Source organism: Aricia agestis, chromosome 22 (assembly GCF_905147365.1).
Source record: "Aricia agestis chromosome 22, ilAriAges1.1, whole genome shotgun sequence".
Classification (NCBI taxonomy): domain Eukaryota; kingdom Metazoa; phylum Arthropoda; class Insecta; order Lepidoptera; family Lycaenidae; genus Aricia; species Aricia agestis.
In genome coordinates, this window is record NC_056427.1 from 1,613,904 (window position 1) to 1,635,641 (window position 21,738).

General features: G+C 35.5%; 1 protein-coding gene across 4 annotated transcripts; it reads left to right on the plus strand.

The window, feature by feature from the left end:
• Window positions 1–128: 128 nt before the first annotated feature.
• LOC121738095 (F-box only protein 28) lies at window positions 129–16,267 on the plus strand. Of its 4 annotated transcripts, none has more exons than XM_042129932.1 (9): window positions 129–437; window positions 1,933–2,060; window positions 2,341–2,461; window positions 3,800–4,013; window positions 4,652–4,767; window positions 5,958–6,045; window positions 6,165–6,236; window positions 13,446–13,559; window positions 15,893–16,267. In XM_042129932.1, the coding sequence occupies exons 1-9, from the start codon at window positions 354–356 to the stop codon at window positions 16,093–16,095; spliced, it is 1,140 nt and encodes a 379-aa protein (XP_041985866.1). In that variant the 5' UTR covers window positions 129–353; the 3' UTR covers window positions 16,096–16,267. The 4 variants fall into 4 exon arrangements, with proteins under 4 accessions (XP_041985866.1, XP_041985867.1, XP_041985868.1 ...); XM_042129933.1 differs by having other exon boundaries at window positions 13,449–13,559; XM_042129934.1 differs by having other exon boundaries at window positions 3,800–4,001; window positions 15,893–16,266.
• The last annotated feature ends 5,471 nt before the right edge of the window (window positions 16,268–21,738 follow it).

Below are 21,738 nucleotides of genomic sequence, written 5' to 3' on the forward strand. Positions count from 1 at the left end.
GGGAATTATAATATACGCTGAAGCTTTAACTATTTGTAAAAGAAAAACAAATGTCATATCAAATTGACAGTGACAGTGACACTTCCAACGCCCATGCGTAGGCTTTGTTTGGGTTTGACTTGGATCTTCTATTCTTTTCTACACCGTTCGATAATACGTAACAGTGAAAAGGATAGGAAATGAATCGACTCCATTGATGGATAATTACAAAGGCTCAATAGTTGTCAAATTCGCAGAATACTCGCGAATAATTCGTTATTAACCGATTTAAAAGCAAGAAATATAAACTTAAAGGATTATTTTAGGTAGTGCGTGCAATGGAAACTTATTAGTGTAAATTAGAGTTTCCAAAAATGGCTTTTCTGGACCTTCCAACGCTGGTTATTGAGAATATCTTTTCGTATCTAACGTACGATGAAATCGCTAAGAACAGACTGGTAAGCTATTTTATTTATAGATATGATATTTTTCCTACAAATTAGCGACAGCCTCCAGCTAAATATACTTCCATTATCACTACTTAGCGCTTCTTGAAGTCTAGAAAGTGCTATGAAAATGCGACACTTAAATGTTTTGTGTTTTATGAATTTTATGTGTTTAGTTATCGTAAAGTTTGACTCAGAGTTGCAATTAAAATTATTAACTTTTAGTACATAACTGTACAGATATTTCTAGAATACAATTTAAATAAAATCACTAAACTGTAACTTTTATTCATTTAGTACATAACTGTAAAGAGAACTTTAAAATAGATTACAACTTACTAAATTGAATTTCAACATTAGAACGAAATTTTATTGCTCTTTCTTCCACTTCCTATGACAGTATAGATGTGCTAAAAATGTCTTTATTTACTTGTATTTAAATCACAAACACAGCAAGGTTTATTTATGTAAGATTCTGATTTAAGAAAACCCATAATCTTACAGACTGCAGAAATTTTGGTATGTCTGATTTTACTCAGGGGGGGGGGGGGGTCAGCTGCCCCACTGGATCATATTGACATCCCCATTAAGTATCTTATCTAGTAGGTACTTTTATCTATAAAAATTAAAAATTAAGAAAACAAATTCTTGCCATTTGTTTGCAATACAATATTTTTACAATGCTTCAGAGAGAGGTACATACTTAATGTACCTCTCTCTGAAGCTTAATACCTCGATCGTGGCAAAACCAGACAAAATAGGTATTCTATTGTGTCTCGTTTACCAACGAGCGTATGGGGCTTGATGAATTAATAATGAGACAGTAACAATTAAAAAAATATCTGAGCTTGCAGCCTCTTTTATTTTTTTTTATTCTGAGCTCATGGCTTCTTGGGTTGGCAATGGGCTCATGGCATTTTGCCAGCCCTGCCACACCATCTAACAATGGTGTGGCAGGGCTGGCAAAATTAGTCAAATACAGATTGTATAGTATTGTACAATTCTAAGTTCATTACCACTCATATTGTTTACAAATTTAGTCTCACCTACCAAAATCCTTGTTTGATAGTATGCATGTGATATATTCCATCCTCATCCATATAATATTATTTGATCAGTTTTGTTCTTTACCAATAGCTGTATGCATGTTTTAATTTAGACCAGTATTTATCAGCTGATATCTAATGTATTATTTAACTAGTTGTCCCGGTGAACTTCGTGTCACTTAAAATCTTTCCCTTGACTTCGATATGGAGATACGACTTTCGGGAAAGGACATAGGATACTTTTTATCACAGAAAAATTTATGGTTCCCGTGTGATATGCAAACTATATATACTATATATGAACCGCGTGATAACGTCTCTTACATCATATTATCTGCATACAGTCTAAACTCATTTTATTATTAACCCATTAATCCCCAAGCAGCACCTGACTGTCGCATAACAATTGAAAATCCTGCGATCGAGCTGTTACATAATATAAATGTAAATTATGCTTTCAGGTGTCAAAATCGTTCAACGAGATATGCATGACTCTACTCAACCGAGGGTTCCTCATGATAGAGAGGAGACATGCTCTCGCACTGAAGAGTGTGAAGGCGCAGCTGCCGCGACGGGAGTCGGAGCGCAGGTGAGATGAATACAGAATGTTTTTATTCATAAAGGTAAATTAAGAAATCAAAAATACGCGTGGCACGCGTATCAACTTATGCAATTATGATTCGCATACGTCTAGTTGCACGCACACAAACACCTTGTCGAAGTCTGGCAACGTCGCACTGACCGGCACAAGTGGCACGCTCGTTTTCATACAAATGGAGCGACATGCGGTATCTATCTTGATCTATGTCTGTGGGTTTCCACAAGTTAGTAAATGTATCAATATTATATTTTTAACGTGCAAATTTCAGATACCACCCCCTCGCGCGTCACTGCGACATCCTTACATCCATCGAAACGCGGATCTCAATGCTCAATATGACATACTCCAAGTTCATTGATAATGGCCTATGCTGCTTCATACCGGGGAGGGTAAGTTAAGTAGACGATCAATTTTATTGTGCAATATCATTGGACAATATTATTGAACTTTAGGACAATAAGATTGAAAGGCGCCCAGTTCAATATCAACCTATTATCTATTAATTTCATTAACATGCTAATTTTGATGTCACAGCATGCTAAGTATTATTGCTTTGCTATTTGCTAAAAACGCGGCATCGTGAATTATCGGTTCGCATCGCACCGCTCGTGTCGAGTATTATTTCGCATCGAGTGAAATATAGCAATTCATAATAATTCATTAACAGTTAGCACCGCGGTGCGAAACAGCGCGGACGTGATTTTTATCATGATCGCTGACTATTGCTAAGCACGATAATATTGGCAATCGTATTTTTAGCAAGTACGATTAATTTTATTATTGCTAATTGGCATTTAACAATTAAGTTTTATTGCTAATGCTATTTTTACCAACACTAACCCTAGATAGGTATCAACACAATACGTGATATTCACTGACCTCCATTATACAAATACGCTGGACTTATGATATCCACCTGCTTTTTCACTGCATTACACGGCAGGTTATTCAACAATCACAGTCATGACTGTGGTAAAACTGACAGCAAAACCTACCGTGTAATGGATGCCATAGGAATATGATGGACCTACGGGTTTTGGTTGCGTTATGTCAAATTCATCCGACAGCTCACTGTTAAGGTTAAATTTATATAATTGATTGTACTGTCGGTTCTTTGTGGAATTTCATTTTAAACACAAATAAAACACTATATTACTTGCACTTTTTCCACTATATTCATTAATTACTACAAATTTAAATTTAACTTAAACACGACCGGTTTCGATATAAATCATCATCAGGTCACGTTAAGTACACCTGATGATGATTTATATCGAAACCGGTCGTGTTTAAGTTAAATTTGTAGTAATTAATGAATATAGTGGAAAAAGTGCAAGTAATATTGTGTTATTTATTTGTGTTTTAACGTTAAATTGACATAATCCAACCAAATGTTGTAGGTCCGTCAACTACCTATGAATTAATTTCTTCGATGGTACATATATTTTTTGGAACGAAGTTCCTTATGGCGCGTTCGACGTAAAGGCTAGATAGGCTAGAGTCTGGACAGAACGATATTTGACCTCGACACTTTTTATTAGTACCTGCATGGTAGGGGCAGAGGGCGTTGATAGTATTCCTGGGCGTCTAGATGATATAGATGGCGTTTTTTTAAATATTTTTTTGAGTGTAAAATACGTATATACAGGTTTTTTTTAACATAAGAAATAACTTCGTTCCTTTCGGGTGTCCCTTGACACCTCTCAAGTTTTTTTAACAACTTTCAGGTAATAGACGAGATTCGACGTGTCCTCCACATAGTGGAGTCATCTAAGCAGCCACCCCGAGCTCACGAGGTGCTACAAGAGCTGCGTGACATATCCAGCATGGCTATAGAGCATTTTGATGACAAGATATCACCGGCTTTCCGGAAGAGGCTGCAAGAGGGCGCGCAGGTGGCTGCAAGACCGACGCATACGATCGGAGAAGGTGGGACTTTTGGTGAGATGGGATGGGATTGGATAGGATGGGATGACATGGGATGAGATGAGATGGGATGACATGGGATGAAATGGGGTGAAGTGCGATGAGATGGGATATGGTACACATCCGGCCATGTTGACATAATATCCAGTATGGCCATAGAGCATTTCGACGACAAGATAATATCACCGGCTTTCCGGAAGATTCTGCTCGCGCGGGTGGCTGAAAGACCGACGCATAGTGTCGGAGAAGGTGGGAGGGGTGAGATGGGATGGGATGATATGGGATGGTATGGGATGAGATGGGATTTGATGGGACGGAATGGAATTAGATGGGAATGGGATAGAATGGAATTGAACTAAAATAGACAGTAATGGTGCCCCATTACTGTCTGTTGGCTGCGTTTTTCATACCAGTTTTATGTACGAATGCGCGATGGGTAAACCCCTTACAACGTGCGTCTTTGTCTGCCGAACACAGTATTTTTACTTAACCAGGGCGAAGTCCAATGGCACAGTAATTTTAACAATGATTTTATAGTAGCGGTTAAACTGCTGTACCTATTGTAACACACAAGGTATCATTAGTTATGCGATGATGATGTAGGTTATTTTTTTTACTTAGTCGGGTTATAATTCTTTGTCACCTCTTCCCAGGTGCCATGGCCCCTCTGGCTGTGCACAGCGAGATGGTCCAACTCCGGCAGAGGTCGCTGCTCACCGCCAAACTGTCGCTGTACCTCCGCGCGCAGTACAAGACGCTGTACAAACGGGTGAGTGACAGCTGCGGTCGCGTTGACAGTGACAGTTGTCATCATCATGATAGTGACAGGTGTCATGGCAATGTGACATTGATAGGTGTCATAGCAATGTGACATTGACAGGGGTAAGTGGCAACATCCCATTGACTTTTATAAGTGGACTCGGCATAATGGTCTCTACTCTCTACCAAATCAAAATACTGTGGCCGGTCCGCCATTTTATGTTCCGGTTCTCCGAGGTACATAAACTGTCAAAGTGTCGTATTATAGGGATGTCGAAACTGAAAGAAAATATCGATATATCGATACATCGATATTTGAAAAAATATCAATATCGGTCTCGATATATCGCGAAAAAAATAGGCACTTGAAATGTTCACAAAATACTCAGTTGTATACATACTTTAATAATAATAATAATTGATGATAAAATTAAAATAAACTGTAAACACTTCGTGCGCGAGTACAACTAGTATTTGTCCGATTTTTTGGTAATTTTTGCCCGATATCAATAATGGCAACTTAAATAATAATTAATAAACTTAAAATAAATTAAATAGTTTTATTAAAATTAAGGAGGCTCCTACATAAAAAAAAACATATTTGCCTATTTTGTCTCTATGTACTATAATACATAGAGACAAAATAGGCAAAAATGATATTTTTTTTATATAATATAAAAAAATATTTTTTTGATATCAATATATTATATAATATAACAGGACGCTCACTTATAACATGTTAGTTTATCGATGTCCTCGACAAATATCAACCGAGTGTCCCATCACTATAGACCGCCATGTTTAGTTCTTGGCAATATGGCGCCGGCCACACTTTTTTATAGTTATGTCGCCTCCATCTGTTTCCTTATTCATTGCAACATCCCTAATATTTTTTTTGGGTTTCTTAAAGTTGCTACAGAACAGGAAATATCTTTAATGTATTATCAGATTCAAAGATACTGATACGACCTCATTGAGTTGCTATTACCTCCAATTTTGTTACGCCGAAATTATCTAGTTATCACGCGGCAACTTTTGCATTTTTTTCCATAAAAACTCAACCTCATTTCCCGTAATTCAAAGTACCTATTTCCATACCCATTTAAATCGGTTCTCTCTAAAGATAATAGACATTGTTTCGTATATATTTTAATAAGGATGGATGGATGATAATAATGATGAATGGATGGATGATTCCAGATGGTGGACTACAAGCGGATAGCGTGGATGCAGAGCCGGTCCATCCGAGAACTGACACGGAGACAGAAGGACCAAGATGCTACTATAGGTGAGTTACAGACAGAAAAACAAACAGACTTTTGCATTTTCGGACCAGAAGGCACCTATAAACAGACGGACACACTTTCGGATTTTAAATATTAATATTAGATCTTATTTTAATTTCAGCTGATCTGAAGAAGAGAATAGAACAGGAACTGACTCACACCAACCAGGCGACCAGCAGCAAGGGAATCGCTGGTAAGTACAAAAGAACAACTGAGGTAGAAGTGTTATTGTTGAAGACCTCTGTGGCTCAGTGGATCATGGTGGCCCAAGCCGAGGGTTGTTTGTTCGCATCCCAGATTCGTAGTTTTCGATCATTTCGATCATCGTTGTGATAATAATAATAATAATATCTATGGACACTTCACACCACGTCAGTCTGGCCCGTGGTAAGTACCTACCTGAAGGACTTGTGTTAGATACAGGTACCAGACAACGGAAATATATTTAATACATTATACTATACATGTATTTAAGATTTTGATTATATTATGATACACATATTAAATACACATCCATGACCCAGGAACTTTGAAAACTTTTTGTTCCGTCGGTGGGATTCGAACCCGCGACCTCCGGCTCACCACTGAGCCACAGAGGTCGCCGGTCGCGGTAGTACCCAAAACGGATGAATCAAAACCGATTCATCCGTTTGGGTACTACGATGCCACACAGATATACACACACACACACACATAGAAACGGATATATAATACGTCAAACTAATCAAACTCAAACTCAAAACTCAAACTCAAAATTTTTTATTCAGAATAAATTTTTTCAAATATTCTCTGAACGTCGGGGCTACACAGATGCCTACCACCGGTTCGGGAAATAACCCGGCGAGAAGAACCGGCGTAAGAAACTCGCACGGGGCCATCTTTTTCTAAAAAGATGGAAAATTACAAAAAATATATTATAAAATAACAGTGTCATTATGACTAAATAAAATACAACGAGTGTACAATTATTATACATATTATAATGAAACAGCTCTGCAGGGGGCGACCTTATTCCCATGGTGTATGAATGATATTCATGAAATCAGTAACTTTATAGTACGCTTTGGTACACAAACGTTCTTTAACAACTTTTTTAAATCTATTAATTGAGAGATTTTTAACGATTTCTGGGATCTTATTATAAAGGCATATGACCTTTAAAAGAATTTTTGACTTTAGTAAGTCTAGTCACCGGAATTTCAAGCTTATGTTTATTACGAGTATTTCTCCCATGGGTATCACATTTTAACATATAATACATTTGATAGGACATATTGAGAAATTAGGATTCCAGTTTCCTTAAATTTTTCTCTAAGTGAAGTATTACGGGCCAACTTGTAGATTGCCCGCACAGCTCGCTTCTGCAGCACAAAAATTGTATTTATATCTGCAGCATTGCCCCACAGCAAAATGCCGTAGGACATAATCAGAGATGTGAAAAATAGTTTAGGAAAAGTATTTAAATACAAAATGCAAATGCATAGTTGTTAGGACTATTTCAAATATAAATACAAAATAGTTTTAAATAAAAGTATTTAAATACAAAATGCAAAATACGTATTTTCAAAATAGGTTTTGAAAATAAAATACCTTGTTAAGCATAAGCACTTATATATTTTATTTCCCAGATTTTAAAACTACAATTTGTTCAAAGAGTTCATCTTTCATGTTCCGCCTATGGGGCCTCATTATCATTCCACCAAAAGAAAATAGTCGTTCAACAGGGGCAGAACTCGGTAAGCAGGTATTATATTTAAGGAAGAGTTTTTTTACATTTGGATACCTGTTCAAGGATTCTAAGGTATTGTCTTCATCTTTTAAATATTGTAGTGTTTCCAGATCCAGATCTATTGTAGTATTAACATTATTACTGGCTGTTGAAGAGTTAGATGAGTCTTCAAGAAACATATAATAAGATTCTGCCCTTTCCTTCTCTTTATCAGAGTCAGTATGTTGGACTTGGGAACTCTTTTCGTTTTCTTGTTTTATCTTTCTAACTTCTGAAACAAATACTTCCTTGATGTATTTTCTGTTGGCTTTTGGCACCCATTTCATTTTGAAAAAAGGATAAGATACTGCTGCTATTATGCCATCTTTTGCTTTTGGCGCTTCTAATTTATAAAACATCTCAAAACGCCTATTGAGACTTTCTTTAATAACATCTATCAATACATCACAATATGTAAGGTTATCCATTTTCAAAGTGCTTAGAATTATTTGCATTCTCATCAGTTCTGGTATAAGACATCCATAGTAAGTATCTTTGTCCCCTTCTAAACTTCTGATGCCATCAGCAATAGGCTTTGAACAGCTTACATACTCAATCAGAAATTGAATTTCAATTTCTTTAAAAGTGGTCAATCCCAGTTTCTTTAAAGTTTCATTTAGGGTACCCTTAACTGCCAATAGATCTTGAATGCAATTATAGTATGAGTTCCATCTGGTTGGACATGGAGAAGTAGGGGATTTTTCAGTCGATTCTAGATATATTTCACAGGCTTTAGGAGACCTCGAACATAGATTCCATTCTGCTCGACATTTTGCCATAGCTGCATCATAAATTTTTTTGTATGAATTACTTTGCGATCTAGCCTTATCCATATCTTGTGAAGCTATTAAATGTAATGTGTGTGTGGCACACCTTTCATGTTTAGGCAGTTGCAACTCTTCAAATTCTTCAAATGCCTCCGGAAATTGTGTTAGGGTTAACACATTATCATCATCTCCATCGTCAATATTATCATGCATTACATTAATATTTTGGATGAGAGATCCTTCAGTTATTCCTGTATCTGAATCTTGTCCATATATTCTAAACGCTTTGACCATATTTGATCCATTGTCCGTAATAGTCTTTACTATTTTTGACAGTTTCAAATCAAATTCAGAATGGATCTCTGCAATCAGCTCAGCTACTTTATCATAACTATGTGTTCCCTTAAATCTTCTGCAAGCCAAAGTTACACTTTTCCGATTAAATTTATCACAATCAATCCAATGAGCAGTTACGCCTAGATAGCTTCTCTTGGATGATGACCATATATCAGCTGTTGTGCATATAAAGTCAACATTTCTCATTTGTTGTTTTGTATTTTCTATATATTCTGTGTATTGTTCTGCAATTTTTTTGTTACATGTTTTCCTGCACATTATTTTCGGTGGAACACTTAATTGCTGTGCACCTTCAATTAGAGCCTTGAAGGATTCATTTTCTACAATTGATATAGGTGACATGGTATCCACTAAAAAATTCACAAGTAACTTGTCGAAATGAACTGACTTTGGTAACATGGCTGGAAGAGTGGATTGCTTCAATATTTTAGATGAACTGCATCCCTCACCAGCATCACCAACATCTTTTCTCTTCCTGTTATTTTGGACTTTGAGTTTTTCATACTCTGCTAATACATCAGCATGTCCTTTTCTCTGCAAAAGTATAATAAATAGGTTAAAAAATAGAATATCTGCGATTAAATTATTTCATAAGATAATCAGTTTTGAAATCGAATTATTTGTTTAACAAAATAAAATTCAATTAAAACTTTAAGTTTTACTTACTTTTAAATGGTTCAAAAAGTTGGATGTAGAATTCAAACTTCCTTTCAGTGTTTTCGAACACTTTTTGCAAGTTCCAGATACATTTACATCACTTCCAGGTTCATTTATAATGTCTTTGAAGAAGTGTTTTAATATGAATGGAATGTTCTTGTCCCTGAAAAAAGTAAGAGGTTTTAAGTATAATATTATCACTTATCACTTACTTATGTACTGTCTATACCTACAAATTACAATATACATATAAAAATGAATCCCTTGGACACGGCATCATAGCAACACGGCACGGCAACTAGGTCCATAGCTGCGTTTAATACTTGATGCTTAGTTACAAAATATTTATAGTAATGTATCACTTACATTTTATTTATTACTATAATATCTAGCAAGCGAAGAAAACTGAGCAAAATCACACAGAAAAGTAATAATCAACACACGAACACGACTTTGCTTGGACCTCATTTGAAGCTAGTTTGTTGACACTTGACGTTAGTTTGACAGTTGACTGACGCGCAATATTTTTTTTTCTGGCTCGCACGGGCCGCAATGACAACACTTCGAATGACTAGTCATAATACTATGAAAGTAACTAAAATACACTAGACGTGCTGATCTGAAAATTGTCTAATCTTACTTACTGCATATGCTGCTGAACTGAGTCTGTCGGCCAACCCAGCAATATGAGGGCCCCACTGAAGCTTGGAGTCTAGTGTAATACCTAAAAATACAGCTGTATCCACTAGCTCCATAACATCACCATTTAAAAGCACATTGGTTTCCGTTTGCCTTACATTGGGCAATTTGAATTTAATATATTTTGTTTTTTTACTATTAAGTAAAAGATTATTAACACTAAACCAATGTACAATCTTTGAGAGAGCATTATTTACTTCGTCATAACACGCATTATGCCGTTTGATATTGAATGTAAGAGATGTATCATCAGCAAATAATACTATCCCATGTTTATCTCTAATTAAGAATGAAGGGTCCTAATATAGACCCCTGTGGGACCCCCATTTCAATTTTTGCACCAGCAGATTTTTTACCATTTATCTCAACCCTCTGAGTTCTATTTGACAAGTATGATTTTAGGAGGGCGAGTGCTGTGCCTTTTATGCCATAGTGACAGAGTTTCCTGACCAATGTTTTGTGTTGCACGCAATCAAAGGCCTTTGAGAGATCGCAAAAAACTTCTAGAGCATCCTGCGACGTCTCCCAGGCATTAAAAATACTACTGATCAATTCAACGCCTGCGTCTGTAGTAGACCGTCCCTTTGTAAATCCAAATTGTTTATTATGTAAAATATTATTTATATTAAAGTGCGTTAGTAATTGATTCAGTATTATCTTTTCATAAATTTTACTCAATGTCGGTAAAATAGATATAGGTCGGAAATTAGATGGGTCCAACTTACTACCAGATTTAAAAAGAGGTAAAACTTTACTGTGTTTCATTAGATCAGGAAATACGCCACTTTTTATACAATCATTAAATATAGTCGCTAAGTAGGGCGCGATAACATCGATTATAGATTTAATAACTTTCATTGATAGGCCCCACAAATCAGTAGTGTTCTTAATATTTAGTAAATTGAAAGTTTTTAAAATGTCTTCAGGACCTACTTCTTTAAATCTGAAGTCGATATCACATTCATTTACATTTTCTTTAAGTAACAATATAGCATCATCAGGAGAGTCCTTTAGGTTACTTGTAATTGAAACTGGAATGTCAGCGAAAAATTTCTCAAAAGCAGTCGCAACATCATTGTCGGAAGTTATATTTTTGTTATCTATATGTAATTTAAAATCTGAGTTGTGACTGGCGACTCTTCCAGTTTCACTTGCTATTATTTGCCACGTTGTCTTTATTTTTTGAATTCTTAATTTTATTTCTAATGTGAATAGATTTGGCAGCCCTGCAGACTTGCTTAAATATTTTTGAATATAATCTTACATAGTTTATAAAGTGTTCACTTTGATTTATAGTTCTTTAATTATAAAGGTCATACAGTTTTAATCTGCTTTTCATAATACCTGGTGTAGCCCATTCACTAAATTTACTCTTATTGTTTTTTCCAACTGTCTTAGAGGTGAAGGTAGTATCAAAATGGTTTTTTTTTAAATTAATTTGAAAAGATTACCAAATGTCATATCTGGACTACTATGATATTCTAAATTTCCAATCTTAGATATAATTTCACCCCTAAACTTCTCAATACGTTTATCATTAATTGGAATACAAGTACTTTTGTTTTTACATACTTTTTTGAAATTCTTGTTCATGGGGAAAATAGCTCGTTGTCCAAAGTGATCAGAGCTTAGTATGTTTAAGACTTCTTTCTTTAAGGAGTCTATATTGGTAAAAATATTATCAATGCATGTAGCAGAGTTGCCACTGATCCTTGTGGGTTCATAAAACAAATTTGTCAAATTATATGATCTTAACAAAGAAGTGAATCTAACAGTGGTTGAATTATTGTCTAAAATATTTATATTAAAATCACCACAAAGTAAAATGTGTTTGTTAGATGCACTTATTTTTGTTAATAAAATCTCCATGTCCTTTTCAAATATATCATATAATCCTAGTGGAGGCCTGTATACACATATAATAATAAAGTTTCCCACCTCTACGCAGGCTATTTCAGCTGTTCGTTCTGTAGAGAGGCTCACTAAGTCCTTAAGTTCTTTATATTTTAAATTCTTGTTAATTAGTATTGAGTGAACCACCTCTTATGGCTTTTTCTCTGCAGAAAGAACTTGCCAGCTGGTGCATACTATAATTTAACATTATTTCATTTTTCTTGAACCAATGTTCAGTAATACATAAAATATCTACATTATTGTTATTTAAAAATAAATTAATTTCTTGTTCCTTATTTGACATTCCTTGTATATTTTGATGCACCAGCGTAAGTGAACTAAGTTTACTATTTTGAATTAGATCTACAGTGCTAGAGACATCCTCTGTTGTCTTATAGTCTAATTTAAATTATTTTTATTTGGAACATAGTCCAAGCTGTCATTAGATGTCATATCATTATGACCAAACTGCTCAACAGAAGCAGTTATCGTCCTACTAGCCAAGTTCTTGGCTGAATTTAAAAATAAAAAATTGAATAGCGTACTTGCTATAAGTCGTGTAAAGTAAAATGATAGAACAAAATCTCGGCGGTACCAGCCTTATAAAACTGGCCGAGATTTTGTTGTGTGCCGTACGTGGCGACGCACTGATACTATGGCGCACACATACGAGTACAAGCCGCGAGCGGTGCCTTTGTATGAAGATAACTTACTTCCCCTCCTTTTACTATGGTTATAGGAGTAAGTGAGGACTGTGGCTGAGTGAAAGTAAAAAGTACTCTTTAGATACACAGTCACTCAGCCATCATAATATTATATGTAACGCCTCTGTGGTCCAGTGGTTTAGAGCGTGGCTCTTGACTCGGAGGTCGTGGATTCGATTCCCGCGTTGGAAACATGTTATTTCCAAGTTTGGTTAGGACAATGCAGGCTGATCACCTGATGGTCTGACAAGTCAAGGACAATGATCCATGCGTCGGATGGGTCCTTCCGTCCCACTGGGCTATGAGATTAAAAGGAATAGAGAGTGCTCTTGTGTACTGCGCACACACTTGGGCACTATAAAATTTCTCCTGTGTAACTGGCCTAGTTTCAATGAAACCGGCCACCATCACCGAAACCGGTGGTCTTCAGCTGCCGCTAGCACTGACGGCAGCAGTGATCAGCCAATTACTTACCAAAATGTCTGTCATGTACTCTACGACCATCCCTCTGGAACCCGCGCATCTTGCACTTGTAATTTATATATTTAATATGTCAGCAGCTGCCGCTAGCAATGATGGCAGCAGTGGTCAGCCCTTACGACATTTTGGCAGTCAAATCAAGTTAGACCTGTCAGTGCTGCCGATTGGGACTTCTAAAAGGAACAGCAAATGTGAGTATGAAGTGACGTTTTGGATGCTTATGTAATTGAGTGATGAGTCCATAATACATAATATTATCCTTTTTACTAGTTAAATATTTTGGGTGGGTTGCACCAACTTACTTTAACTATAACTGTAACTTTAATTACAATGCAAAATGTCAAATCTTTGGTTAAAGTCAAAAATGGACGCCATATTTAACCATAACTATAGAGCTCGACAAGGTTTAAATGAACGTGGCGAAAGAAGGAACTAACGCTGTCATAATACAAAAACGCCACCCACGGTGCAATCCACCCTTACACAGCAAATAAGCACAGCAAATAATTTAAGGTTTTTGCTTGGCCTTGTCTGGTATATTGGAAAAGTGAAAGATAGCAGAAATTGAAAAGATTAAAGATGTTAACGTAGTATTATAAAAAGTTATAATAATATGCTGATTAAATAACTTCAACAGACAATATTGAATATACCCCCTAGGGTACTGGGTATATGAAATTTCCCTAATTTACCAAGAATTTTTTGTAGATTTTGAACAAACTTTTATCCAAAAAAAAAAACTATTGTTTCCCGAAATGTAAAGTTTATAATATCAAATTTTATTAAAATCGATTCAGCTGCTTAAACGTAACATTTACGAAAGTAAATAACTCATCAATCCCCAAGCGGCAGCCGGCTGCCGCATAACAATTGAAAATCTATTGTGTCTGCGATACCCACGATGGAGGTGCTACCTATAGTTTGTGCGTTTTAAGATGATATGGGTGACAGTTCTCATATTCCTTGCTACGGATTTTTTTTACAAGAAAACAAAAAAAAAATCAAAATGTAATAAATTATATTTCATCTACAAAAACAAATGTTTCCTTTAATTGTAAATGAATAAAAATGAAAAGTTGCTAAATGCTAACTTATTAATATAAAATTACTAGACGTTCCGCGCAGCTTCACCCGCGTCAATTAGATATTTCACAGACTAATTAGTACACAAAAAACCACGTGGTCTACTGCTTATCTTACCCAAATAACAGAAAAAATGCTCTAGTAGTTCGTGAGATAAGCCCTTTCAAATAATTCCCCCGTTTTTTCCACATTTTCCTCTATTTCTTCGTTCCTATTAGTCTTAGCGTTATAAAATAAAGCTTATAGCCTTCCTCAATAAATGGGCTATCTAACACTGCAAGAATTTTTCAAGTCGGATAGTAGTTCCTGAGATTAGCGCGTTCAAATAAGCCCTTACAAATAATTTCCCCCGTTTTTTCCACATTTTCCACTATTTCTTCGCTCCCATTAGTCTTAGCGTGATAAAATATAGTTTATAGCCTTTCTCACTAACTGGGCTATTTAACATTGAAAGAATTTTTCAAATCGAACCAGTAGTTCCTGAGATAGGCGCGTTCAAATAAGCCCTTTCAAATAAATTTCCCCCGTTTTTTCCACATTTTCCTCTATTTCTTCGCTCCTATTAGTCTTAGCGTGATAAAATATAGCCTATAGCCTTCCTCGATAAATGGACTATCTAACACTGAAAGAATTTTTTAAATCGGACCAGTAGTTCCTGAGATTAGCGCGTTCAAACAAACAAACTAACAAACTCTTCCGCTTTATAATATTAGTATAGATATTATTAACTGCGAAATAGGAGTATAAAATTATTGTTACAAAAACATTTCAAAAATGTCAGATGCATGAAACGGAAGCTATTTCAATAGAGATTGACACTGTTGATTCGAAATCAAATCGATAAAAAAGGGCGGCCATCTTAAATCGCCGGCACCACTGAAATCTCAGTACGAAATCGATAATAGGCATGATGACTATTTTCTTTTCTTATCGGTAATTGAAAGACACTTAAAAAATAGAGCTTAAAAATTCACCAAGATATGACAATTCAAATATCTCATAAAAAAGACCTGCCCGAAACGCTCTATACAAAGTGCTACGAAAGTATGACGTCAGTCTTTCGTAGTTTGTACGCATCGGGAGACAACTTTGTTCGACAGGTATATTAAATATTGCGTTTATGAAAGTGGTTTCATAACAAAAGTTGCTTTTAATTGCATAAGTTATCGAATTGTATACAAATATTAAAAAAAAATATTGAAAAAAAATCCGACTAGAATATCCAACTTTGAAGCAGGCGCGGTCGCAGCCTGAAATTTTGGGGGGGTCACTCACTAGTCGATATTATTCGATATTTTTAAATTATCGATTAATGTTTGTTAGGTAACTTCCCTACTATTGTCAATTATAATGTGTCACGCATATCATCTTAAAACACACAAACTATAGTACCTCCTACAACTAATAATTTTTTCAATAAAAATTATTACCTTTTTTTCAGCACTACCAAACATCAAACCGCGAAAACCTCTAATCAAGTTGCCATCCCTCTCCGACGATGAGCCATCCACGTCCACTCCTCGGAAGACACTCTCCAAAATGAGATGTACCACGGACGAGATCAGATACCTGAGTAACATCTCCAAAAAGAGAACTAACCCTGGTGATGAAGAAGTGGAAGCCAAGAAAATGAAGAGGGAATGAGATAGAGGATATAGTGAGAAAGAGATGGGAAATTAGTGTTTAAGCCGGCCCTAGACGAGCAATCTTATTGCGCAATACCATGTATTGCGTAATATCATTGACTGTCCAGGGTTGATATTGAACACCGCGGGCCTTCAATCTAATTGTCAAATAAACTGTTTAATAAAATTGAAGCGTTGTATTGCACAATACAATTGATTGTCTGAGGCCGGCTAAGTCTTGGAAAGAGATGCAAAATGTGTGAAAGAGACAGTGAATGTGTTTGAAATTTATTATACTGCCACTTCAGGTATGTAAGTAACCAGTTGTAAGGGTCAGTTTACATTGCTTCGGGAAAAGTTGATGCGATGCATTTTTAATAAGCCATTCAAAATACAATTTTATTTTGTACTTACTAAATAGCTTACCTGAAAACATTAGACTGGAATCTAATTTGTGTAAATTTAAAATAATGTTGAGGGAGTTTTTGTTGGGGACGCTTTAGTTTTGCACAAGTACCTACTTAATTCATATATATGTAGCAGAAACAATTTTATTAACATTATAATATAATTATTTAGATATTTAAACATTAAAGAGACTGTAACTTGCAGTCAAACTGCATAAGCAGTTTTGCAGGAAGTGTGTAACTGTTATGTATATTATAAGATTAAAAGAAATAAATAAATAAATAAAATAAAAAAAAATTACCTTAAGACCTTATTATACGGTTTTAGCGATGTGAGTGGCGGCTGAAAAGGAACATCTTCCGACCGAGTGTGATAGCATGCTCGGTCAGGCCGAAGCCCACTGACGTCATTTCAGACGTTGTATATATCTTGCCGTTCTACGAAACTTCGATAGCGCGATGCAGGATTGTTAGGCGAATTGTGGGTACCGCCCACAGACATAGATCTAGATCGATGCCGCATGTGTATGTACTTCGCGTGCCATATCGCGTTCCCAAACGTTTTGAGCTGTAGAAATGCGAATAGAAACGTTACCTTAGATAATGGACACGTTTCTTATTATCGGTACGTCACAGTAGGTAGGAAAAAAGTGGCACGCTCGTTTTCATACAAATAGAGGAACATGCGGTATCTATCTTGATCTATGTCTGTGGTACCTCCACACGGTCATAGAACATAATATATAGGGTCAAATTGAAAAATATCCTCATTTATGAGAAGTCGGTTAAAATAGATACACGTGGAGTTGACAGACATGCACCCCTCCCAATTTTATTTAAAAATAAATGCATCGTATCGTTTCGCATCGTCGCAATGTGAATTGACCCGGGGGTCAATTCACATTAATATATAATCTTCTTTTGTAAAAGTTGGTTAAAGAGCTAGGTGAGTTAGCAAAAGTTCTTATTATAAGTAAAATTTGATAATAATATTTATCGTAAATGAAGATTGAATTGAATTTGGAGAGAGATAGTATGGTAGAGAGAGACAGCAGCATGCAAGAAAGAGAGAGATTAAAAGTGCTTAAGATTGACTAGTGTAGTGACAGAATATTTGTGCAAAAGAGATAAAATATTCTAAATTTTGTATAGTGTGTATGAAATATACATACAGTTAAAAAATAATGTAAATGATAAAAAATTGTAATATTTAATCCAATTTTTGCGATTAAATTACTTTAATAGTAAAAGATAGATGCTAAAAATTAGCTTAATTTTGTGTGAAGTGAGAAATATTCATTTTTGAAAATATTCTAACTTAGATCAGTAATTCTTTAGAAAATAATTAGTATATATAAGTTATTAGTTCATGAAAAAGTCTTCCTATGTTATTTCATTAACGACCACAATCAAGAGACATATTTGATGTTTACTTTTTGATGTACCGTTTGACCGAAAATGGAGCTTGTAGCCTGTCAAAAAAGTGAAGAAATTAAAAAGTGGCAACATCGTAGTGTCATCCCTTTTTTCTTAGATTGATTTGAAAGGGATGACACTACGATGTTGCCACTTTTTAATTTCTTCACTTTCTTGACAGACTATAGTTTAAGATCTTCATTAATTAGATTACAGATTTGTAATAGTTAAATCTTTCTCTGTAAGAGAGTGTGATGTTTTTCTTTTTCATTCTTTCAGATATAATAGACTTAGCCTTGATTTATTTTGTAAATACATAGTATCAAATAATATTAAAATAAACTGATTTTATTTGACTCCAAGCCATGATTGAAAAAGTTCAGTAATTTTCTTATTAAAGAGTGCAATCAGTTTTTTAAGTCGTTTAAAAAGAAGAAACATGTAACTTGTGTATTATTTTAAATATTTAATATTATCTTCTCAGCAATCTTTAAGTTTTGCGCGATCTATACGGGGTGCAGTTAAACCTACCGGCCAAATTTTTTTAGGGCTTAGGTATCATTAAGGGGGCGACTAACCCTAAATGGTTGATTTTATAATTCATTTTTATACTTGAAAATAAGCCCCGAATTGTTTCATTTTCTAAAATTAGATACAACATTATATTTCCGAGAATTCGATCTGAGCAAAAACACGATATCTTAAAATTTTCTCGATAGAAAAATATCACAAAGATGCATCTAATTTTCACGAATTTTTCATATATAACCGTGCATTGAACTAAGTTAATATTTTAACAAATTGTATAAAATTCTATCATTGAGAGATCGACCTAGCGGATTTTTAAAATGTTGTATATTTATCGAGTTATTGAGAAAAAACTAATTTGGCGATGAATCCGCGTCGTTCTTTTTCATCTGGCATATGAAAGACGGGCGTGAGTGTGAAGAGAGAAGGACGATGTTTGATTTTTGGGGTTAGTCGCCCTCTTAAGAGAGTTCATTTAACCAAAAAATAGGGTGTTATTTTTTTACAATAACATATTTTATCCCACTTAAATAGTTGCAGAACGGTCACTTCGCGCCGGTGGGTATGAGCGGGGGTGTCGCGGGGGAGAGGCACGCGCGGGCGACGCGTAGTGTCCAGTAAATGTGGTGTTTTTTTAGGATAACTTTCGGATGCTTTCTCAACATTTATATACTGTGTGATTATAAAAGAAAAAATACGTGTATTTTTATTTTTAACAAGCATCAATATATCGAAATTTGGCCGGAATGTTTAATTGCACCCATACACAACTCAGCGTATATAGCTCGCTAACTGACAAAAAATATTATGTAAAAACGTGTATTTCATATACTTAGTATAATAATATATCAATTTCAGCTAAAAGAAAGTTAAGTATTATTGTTAATACTCTTTTATAATAAAATACTTAGATTTGTTGTGTTCGTTTTACTGTCATTGTAACTTAGTCTTTAAACTTACGAAAACTGTCTAACTTAACTAAACGCCTCCGTGATCCAGTGGTTAAGAGCGTGGCTCTTGACTCGGAGGTCGTGGGTTCGATTCCCACGTTTGAAACATGTTATTTCCAAGTTTGGTTAGGACAATGCAGGCTGATCACCTGATTGCCTGACAACTAATATGATCCATGCGTCGGATGGGCATGTAAAAAGTCGGTCCTGCGCCTGATCTCTCGCCGGTCGTGTCGGTCTTCCGTCCACGCCACAAAAGCTATGGAGATATTTTCCGTTTACGGTTTAGCCCCCTTTCGCAACGCGCGATAAGGAACCCCGTTCTCCCACTTCCGAAGTTCCGATCAATGCAAATAATAATATTAACGAATCTTCGGGTAGTTTAAACTTCAGCAAGTTTGGAGGGGGAGGGGGGGGGGGGGGTCCTGGGGTTCGGAGTTCGGGCCCCTATAAGGAAAGGAAATATATTTAATACTTTTATACTATACAAATATTTAAGATTTTTATTATATGATACACCTATTTAATACACATCCATGACCCAGGAACTTTTTGAAAACTTTTTGTTCCATCCGCGGGATTCGAACCCGCGACCCCCGGCTTTAGCTACTAACAGCCCACCAACTGAGCCACAGAGGTCGTCGAAAATTTAGATCATTCTTATTTTCCCTTTGACAGAACCTTGTCTCTGAAACTCTCAGTATCATAAGATGGCGCTTTATTTATCTTGCGACCTCAAAATTCCGATTCGGGGAAAGCTAGGGAAAAATGCGTGTATTCTTTGCTTTTGTGAAAAAAAAATATTCAAAAAAATAAAAGAAAGTTAGTAGGTGCCCAAGAGATATAAATTATTATCCATTCTAGTATTATAAATGAAAAAGTGTGTCTGTCTGTTACCTCTTCACGACCAAACCGCTGAACCGATTTTGATGGAATTTGGCATGGAGATACTTTGAGTGCCGGGAAAGGACATAGGATTTCATCCCGGAAAAGTGTACGGTTCCCGCGCGATAAACGCATTTTGGAGCAACGGAGTTGTGGGAGTCATAGCTAGATAAAGTAACTATACTCGTAACTCCTTTAGGCTTACTACGGCACACAACGGCGTTGTTTAACATTGCGAGTAACTATACGGCCGATCTGATCTGATCCAAGTTCGGCCGTAGGTTTTTTTTTTATGAAATAAGGGGGCAAACGAGCAAACGGGTCACCTGATGGAAAGCAACTTCCGTCGCCCACGGACACTCGCAGCATCAGAAGAGCTGCAGGTGCGTTGCCGGCCTTTTAAGAGGGAATAAGGTAATAGGGGAGGGTAGGGATGGGAAGGGAAGGGAATAGGGGAGGGTAGGGAAGGGAATAGGATAGGGGATTGGGCCTCCGGTAAACTCACTCACTCGGCGAAACACAGCGTAAGCGCTGTTTCACGTCGGTTTTCTGTGAGAACGTGGTATTTCTCCGGTCGAGCCGGCCCATTCGTGCCGAAGCATGGCTCTCCCACGTATAAAAGGTAAACTCGAATTAATGTACTATTAATTTTAATTTGAGTACCTATATAGTTAAAGTTCATTCTTATTTCTTCGTATTTCTGGGACATTCTATGGCTCTTACTAAAAACCTTCATAATAATTATTCATATTATACAGGGATATCCTATAACCTGGATGACTTCGAATAAAGGATCATGCGACAGCGTTAGTATGTTTTGGCGCGTGACCACATTATTGTAATCTTTTGTAAGTCTGTTTATCAAATTTTTAGACCTCTGTAGATGTAGGACAAATCTTTAATGACATTTGGCAGAGGAAAGAAATGAAAGAAGCAAATTTTATGTTGATTTTTAATAACAAAAACTCTTAAAATTATTCCTACAAAAAGCTTTACAATAATTACAAATATTACATTATGTAACTTAAATTAAAATTAATTTCTTGTTAAATAATTCGAAATATTTATTGCACTGATTTTAGATTGCACAATCCCAAAAGCATCAAATTTCAAAAGGTGTTAAGAAATAGAGCAAAATATTTGTTTATTAAACCCTTTTTCCCAAAGAAACAGTAAATTATTAAAAAGAAAATCTACCCCTTATAATTTAAGTAATATGCAGATTTTAAACGAGTATTAAGTTCGTATAAATAATAAATAAGTAGGAAGGAAAAAAAATACTTTTCACTGACTAGCAAAAACTCGCCAATTGAAAAAAGTTTTTTATCAAGAAGAAAAATTCTTCTCGCTCTAAAAAGGTTTTACTCAACCATTTAAATATGTAATTTAATCAACATTAATAAAGTGCGAACAACTCAAAACATGTTTCACATTCATTAAAATGTACTTAATAACCATAATATAATATTATAGTTT

Excerpts from the sequence above, each read along its gene's own strand:
- LOC121738095 (XM_042129932.1), top strand. The coding sequence starts at position 354 with ATGGCTTTTCTGGACCTTCCAACGCTGGTTATTGAGAATATCTTTTCG. Across the intron at positions 4,768-5,957 it reads ACAAGACGCTGTACAAACGG|ATGGTGGACTACAAGCGGAT; the intron begins GTGAGTGACAGC and ends GGATGATTCCAG. Across the intron at positions 13,560-15,892 it reads TTCTAAAAGGAACAGCAAAT|CACTACCAAACATCAAACCG; the intron begins GTGAGTATGAAG and ends CCTTTTTTTCAG.